At 34.2% G+C, this 7,464-nt stretch overlaps 1 protein-coding gene across 1 annotated transcript; it reads right to left on the bottom strand.

Annotated features, from left to right (window-relative positions):
* Positions 1–208: 208 nt before the first annotated feature.
* LOC149777935 (asialoglycoprotein receptor 1-like) lies at positions 209–6,917 on the bottom strand. The gene is made up of 4 exons (XM_089939047.1): positions 6,168–6,917; positions 2,450–2,538; positions 1,135–1,231; positions 209–664 (listed from the first exon to the last, which is right to left on the bottom strand). The coding sequence occupies exons 1-4, from the start codon at positions 6,817–6,819 to the stop codon at positions 420–422; spliced, it is 1,083 nt and encodes a 360-aa protein (XP_089795173.1). The 5' UTR covers positions 6,820–6,917; the 3' UTR covers positions 209–419.
* Between the last annotated feature and the right edge of the window lie 547 nt (positions 6,918–7,464).

Raw genomic sequence — 7,464 nt, 5'->3', positions numbered from 1 at the left:
ATTTGCATTGTAACTCCATACATAAGGGAGTAATTTTGGCATGTCAACTTTCAATACTTCAGCAGCTTAACAGGGAATAATTACGGATTTAGCTATCTGTGAATGATCGTGTTTTAAGCAAAAGGCAAAAGCAGTTGGACCGAAATAGACTCCGTTGACATTTGGAATGATATGACAAATTACGAAAGTATATATGAGTCAAAGAGAGTTTTATGCAGCAATGTATAATTTATTCAGAACTAGGTATATATTGGGTGGACTTTTTCTTTCATTCTTCAAAATGAGCAAACATGTCATTATATTCAAACATAGTAATTTACGTTTACGTTTTACTATGGCCGGACCATACTGAGAAATGTGTGGCAGTCAGTGTTAATAATTTGTTGTAGACGAGGACGTGTACCGAAACGTCTATCGACCTATCTACCTATATTTTTGTCTATCTCACATATGAAAGATATTTCCCGTTCACAATATAAATCGTTCATTTTGAACTGTCTACCATGGCTTAGTTCAGCACAATGTTCTTGCCCTCCGACGTTGTTAGGTTCATGCTGCCACCAGACCGTGTATCTCATTGGCACATTTCTTGGGGACCACACCCAGTGCCCCTCCTTCATAATGTCATTTGCAGCCGTCCAGTATGCATTACTCCCCTTCAGTGCTTTATGCAGAAATACACATAGATTACTACATAACATATTATTACGATATAATGTTATATATATTGCCATCGTATTCAATATTTATCTAACTTATTATACTCAATCATTTTAAACTATTCTTTCTGTATCCTAATTTTAAATAGTGCTGTCTCACATAGTCGTATTGTATTATATTATTTATATATTGATGTGTAATATACTACATGTATTATAAAGTGTTCTCTTATATAATAATGATACTACTACTACTAACAATAATAATACTGTACGTTTAATAATATTGCTGATGCTGAGCATTTAACAAGAAAAGTAAAGGGAATGTTTAAATTTGCTAAACTGATTAATATGTTATGACAGGATCGAATGACAGTAATATTGAACATGGCTGGACTCGAAGTTCTTCACAATTTATCATGCGAGTTTTGTATGATTTCCACTCCTAATATTTGAATATAAGAATTATTCTCACCTTGCTGTGACAGCTCATTAAGTACTTTTTGAATGAACTGGAACTCGATATGATTGTCTATACGGAGCAGATGGGAATTGAAGGCTTGACAGAATTGCTGTGCAAAGAGAAAACATCGAGAGTGACATCAATACAGTTTATTTTAATATTCAAAGACTTTTTACAATCCTAGACGGTTTTGTCATTTTCATGCATCCATCAGAACTTGAGCATGTGCGATGTTGCTCTTTCAAATAATGATTTCAAATCTGAGAATAATATTTTTGCAGTGTAGTAAGTATTTTTGGTTAGGAACATAACTATCCTGACTGTAGTAAATTATTGTAACACTACTACTACGGGATGAAGATAGGGTATTTCCTCTCCATGAAAATATAAAAGATTTAGATCATACATCAGAAGTGGGCCAACTTTCCAGTGCAAATGCCGCATACACAAATTTACACCTTGTCTCGGGATGCATAGTTTATTAAATAAAATAATTAATATTTGAAATAGCAAAAAAAAAAGAGGTTTTGCTAAATAACATCATAATTAAATTTCAGTTGTTAATATGTTATTAATATTTGAAAACTTAAACTTAAACTTCAAAAGAAGCATATTTATTTGATAAACAGAGTAACATAAACAGAATTAGTACGAATGATGACTTGTTCCTAGGCCGCATGAAAACCCTTGGCGGGCCGCATGAAAGCCCTTGGCGGGCCGCATGCGGCCCACGGGCCGTAGTTTGCCCACCCCTGTCCTAGATAGTCCTTAAAATATTGTCTAGGGTTTAAAGCTTTTGTGTCATCCTGATTACAATTACTCTTTCTGTGCTTCAATTTAAATTATGAAGCTGAGATATTGTAACGAATGGTGCGATGAAAATTAGAGTTGGGTATACGAGTATTTTTCAAAGTCCCACATTTTTTTTAGATGAATATAATACATTTATATTCGATTTTAATTCATTTTTCTGCTGTTTCAGTCATTACAATTGTCGTCTTTTCCTATCGCACGTTGATAATGATGTATTCATGTATTCGTTTTAAATGTGTAGCTATATCATTGGTGTATTTTAGTGTTCATTGACAATGCGTAGATACAACAAATTAAAACAAACTTAAGTCTTACCATTGATGGTTTCTTTATTGTAAGAAATACATTCATAGTTAAATGTGGATTCTATCAGATATTGAGGTTTTAATTTATTTTTCTACCTTTTACCCTGGTTTCTATTTATGTTCATTAGAGTTTGATCTTAGCTAAAATGCCGTTTTTTGTCTTTGAAAATTTAATTTCTACTGAAAGATTGCAATGAATGTGTACTAACCTCAGCATCAAGCCATGACTTGTTCCTGTGGACAAACGAGTAGCACGAGCCTTGATATTCTCTCCAACCATCCTCACAGGGCGGCAATGCTTATATGTATGCCCATATTAAAACATATTGATCAAATTAAAATACGGAATGGGTCAAACGGAATATAATGATTATATCACATGGTATGTAATAAACTCTCTCTTTCCCTTACATATATATGTAATACATTTGGAGTATGCGCATTTGGTTATAACGCACCGTTTTAAAGAATTCTAAGATTTGTGTGATTACTTGTCTGATGATTGGAATTCGGTGCAGTGGAAATATTCCGTAGCCCGAATTAATTAGCCAATGACGAGGAGCAAACGTCACAGAGTGAAGTGTTGCTGAGTGTCCTTAATGACATGGTACCGAATGAGTGTCCCTGGAATAACAAAGTCCCTATTAAAATCTATTGGTGCAACTTGGTTGTCTGACTGATGTGGCAGTATTTACGGTAGGAAACCGGTAAATTAAACAAAGGAATAAATACGAAGGAACTCGGCAGATTCCGTTTATGTCGCCATGGTGGCAAATGTGATGCAGTTGTCCTATCGAAATGTGCCTGGAAATCGTAGTTTTATTGGCCTAAGGTGGCGTAGTTAAAGTAGTTCCCTGTGTTAAGGTATAGTTGTATAGTTTCTACAACGTGAACTGCTGGCGGTACGGAAACCTAACAAAGAGAAACCACGCAGATGTGCGGTTGATATATATTTGGCAGGTTGTGAGATATGTGGTCTTGCACTGATTAGAGTAAAGTGTATGCATAGAAAGGACACGTCGGGCATTCTAATTTACAACTGAAGCTGCATGGAATTCTTTGGAAATGTGGAGTAAACCTATGACTTCTAGCGGGAAACGCACAAGGATTTGTCACAGTTCGGTCAAGTAAAAACTCCTGGATGGTAACAAGATATATATATATATATATATATATATATATATATATATATATATATATATATATATATATATATATATATATATATATCAATACCACGTTTGAAACTACTGTCTTGTTTTCATTTCGGAAGTATATGGGCCCTTATCTTTGTTAGACCTGTATTTCCATATTTAGGCCTATTTTATTTTGTCAGCTTCTGTCCCTTTTATATTTCTTTCTTCTAGCTTTCCTCTTTCTGACCCCGCCAGAATAAATATATACTTAAAAATGGAAATACTGTTAAACCGATATGATATATACATGTAATCAATGTAAAGGGGGCATCAGAAATGCGTAATAATGAGCCCCGAATAACAAAATGTAGGCTTCATTTGTTACATTTTTGTAATTATTTTTCCACATGATCATTCAAATTGTCTGTGACACAACTTAATCAACTTCTTGCTATAACGTCTGTGTCTTCCTCACAGTATTGTGTATTTGTTACATCTCTAATTCGATGAAAAAGGGAAAAATATATTTAAGAAAAATGCTTGATCACATATAGTAATAAAACTTTAGGTGGCGATTTTAACACTCATCATAATGATAATCAATTCTGAACCCGATTCAGAAATTAAGCATTAATTAGTGTACATTCCACCCCGAAATTAAGTGACAATTGAAATGAAAATGAAGCGCCTCGTTCCGAAATGAACTGATGAATGGAAAAGTGACTAAAAAAATTTTTTTTAAATCATTTAAAACGAACAAAAAAACACAATTTATATAAAAAAAATACAAAAACAACAATACACAAATTATATAAAATACAGAATCGCACAAAAACATATAAATAATATATCTTAATAAAAAGACTATACAGGAAAACCATAACACACACACTATAACAATAGGACAGGAGGGTCTCTCCAAATGGTCTGGAAAGATCAAAGGAGAGCTCCTCTCCAAAAACAAAACAAAAACTAAAAACAAAATTAACTGCAAGCCAGCCACCATACAAATGACAGGTCTTAGATCCGAAATAAACAAACGCGGGAGCCACAAAGCCTAGAAGCAAACTCACAATCCTTATATATGATGTTCCATAATGTTACGCGTTGAAGCCGGTTAGAGCGTATGATATTGATATAAAACCCATCTCTGCAATATTTACTGTATCAATCCGCGCAAGACACAAGCATTCAATGATCTTACAAGATGCGCAAATTGAAGTATTATATGTTCAATATAAATTTGTAAACATTCGCTGTCTGAAAGGTCCGAAAAAAACGTATAATAAAAAGAAAATATATGTTTTTATCAGACATAAGGACACATTTTACTAGCGAACTGTGTACATTTGTTTACCATTCATGATAATTCAATGTTTGTAATTCGCTCGTGAACTATTTCATGATATTTAGTTCAAAATGTAACCATTTTCTATTTACTTCTTGTAGTATTAGTCTCGTTCAACCTGACTTGCTTGCCTCCAAGGAAAAAGTGGCCTATACAACTGTTATTAGTGTTCACAAAGAATTAGACACAGAATATGGCTTTGATCACTTCAGAGAAATGTATAGAGGCATAAGCTCATACAGCATGTTAGAGATGGCCGATATTGCTCATACTGCACGGTAGCAAGTATAAAACAACCTTAGTATTATAATAGGTTTACAGCCTAATAATTATATTCTTTTGAAATGCTATAGGGTTAGGTCGTACAGGTCCGCTAATAATCATCTACAATGCTCTCATTGTTGTTCTACGTTGTAAAACGTATATTGCAACCAAGCGACTGTGATAAAATCAGTCCTGCGAAACAAAATGGTAACACTCAGCTAAACGATCAGGGATTATCAAAGGTAAATTCAAAGGTATATAGAATTTAATTATGTAAATATCGGGTTACCAATTAACGAAAGACACAGTCAGCAAGTCCTTGGTGTTTCCATTGACAAGAAAAACATTGTGCAAACATTCTTTAAATGAAGAAATAAACACTGTGCAGTCAAAAATATTATATTCAGTATCATGTAACAAAGGTGTATATGTAAAAAATAAACATCGTGATCTTTTAGGGCTACACAAATTATATACGTATCAGAATATTGTATTTTCGTCTCTTAACTAACAGTAAATGCCGATATATTCAAAAATAACTATATAGGTGTAATACTAAAGTAACATTTGTATGATTAATGGGACACATCGGGGATATTCTAAGTGGATAAGTGGAAAGTAGGCTGGCCATCGGTGACGTATCTATAGAGTTTTTCCCATAGCTATCCAAACAATCCATTTCAGCAATTACATCATTCTTCCATTAAATGCATCAATTAGTATAATGATAGCGCATGATGTTAGCATTTATAGGGTTATTTGATAAACCTGCAGAATATTTGCACAAATTCTGATTTGAAAAGATCCTTACCGCACCAGAAATGCTGCTGGCTATGTTTTCTTGTAACATTATTCCGTTGATTTTATATTCGTTTTTATTTTGCTTTTATCTAGTTTTGGACAAAGTGTAATGCTATCCATATCTTCACATCAATACCTAATAGTATAAAAGAATAGTACGAGATATTGAACATGTTCTATATCTTTACTAATCCGAAGTCATCATGAAGAAAACATACATAACCTGCATTAAACCACGCCATTATATCTTAAACTTTGCTGTTAAAATCTAAAAACATTTAAGATGTTTAGTCACTTTTATAAAACAAAGCAAAATTACAAAGGGCACGTGTACTGATAAGTCTTTTTGAATGTGACGGACGCACATGTCTTACTTACCTTCCTGTTCAAGACGCCACTTCTCCATCTGTGTATATAGACTGTTAATAGTCTGGTTTAGTTTTGACATACTTTCTTTCAACTTCAGTTCAATCGTGCTGACCTTTGATTCTAGTTTAATCCCAAAAGCCACTTCAGTATCATTAATCTTCGCATTAAGTCTATGTTCAGTATGTACTTTTACATTACCATGTTTTGTCGCTAAATCTGATAGATTTAGCCCATATGTCTCTTCTATGGCGTCTAATTTCTTTCCTAACATGATACGAATGGCTTTTTCTTTCGCCAGCCCCTTTAGGAACATGTCGCGTTTCTTATGGTCTTCGTAGCTTAAAACGGATGATTTTAGAAAGTTTTGATCTGCATCGGGGCTTAATAGTTGATTTTGATGCCCAGCAACATATTCCTTATGGCAATGGTAAACGGTTTCATTTATTTTTCCAATTAGTGTTTGTTTTTCCAAACGATCCTGGTTCAACTCTCTACGCACGTATACAATGTCCTTCTGTAAATCCGTAAAATCTTCTTTCAGATCAAGCATTTCTTCCATCATCCGAGACACTTGCATTTGGAGATTATTCCCTAAAACATGTCCGTTATCAAAGAGCGATATGTTTGCTAAAAAGACACATATCTGCGGAATATACTGCATTTTTCAATTGATGAAATAACGACTGTACTATATTCGACAATTTGTCAATTGTGTGACACTTACAGAATGCCTTGGTATTTTATACAGTTAACATGTTAAGGACCTCTTGAAACGACTTTCAAGTGCAAATTCACAGCTTGTAATAATTCTTTTCTGTTTTGAGGAAACTACTCTGTAGTGTACACACTTGTTTTATTATCGCTCAAATCCATTTTCTTATGCACAGAGTGTATGAAAACAGCGTTGTCATTCCTGTAGAGAAAAACTTACTTCTGCCACCGGGGCCCCGAGTGGCCGAGTGGTCTAAAGCGCTCTCCGTTACGGATCACTGCCATCTCACCTCTGTCTGCGGCGGTTCGAGTCTAGGATTCAGCCAATGTGGGTATGTGAGAAAGCTTGCCAGTGGACGTCTATGCAGTGGTGAATATTATATTTTGCCCGAGATGTAATTCAAACGTTTGCTGGAATGTCGTAACTATTTCCGGGTTTTTTTGTGCACAAAAATGAGAGAAAATGGAGTACAAGAGAAATGTACAATATAACTATTTTAAAGATTCCTTTATTTTTTTCTCGGCAGTATAGAAGACCTGCCACAAACTGGCGTTTCGACATCATTTTACAAAGCAAAATCTATTCAGTATGAAG

This window comes from Sinohyriopsis cumingii, chromosome 17 (assembly GCF_028554795.1).
Source record: "Sinohyriopsis cumingii isolate HCF-2022 chromosome 17, ASM2855479v2, whole genome shotgun sequence".
Classification (NCBI taxonomy): domain Eukaryota; kingdom Metazoa; phylum Mollusca; class Bivalvia; order Unionida; family Unionidae; genus Sinohyriopsis; species Sinohyriopsis cumingii.
This window is presented reverse-complemented; position numbering and strand designations above follow the sequence as displayed.

Bases quoted from the DNA above. Each gene is read 5' to 3' on its own strand.
- LOC149777935 (XM_089939047.1), bottom strand. From the start codon at position 6,819: ATGCAGTATATTCCGCAGATATGTGTCTTTTTAGCAAACATATCGCTC. The intron at 1,232-2,449 runs GTTAGTACACAT...CTCTTTGCACAG, and splicing joins AGTCATGGCTTGATGCTGAG to CAATTCTGTCAAGCCTTCAA. The intron at 665-1,134 runs GTGAGAATAATT...TTCTGCATAAAG, and splicing joins TAATGAGCTGTCACAGCAAG to CACTGAAGGGGAGTAATGCA.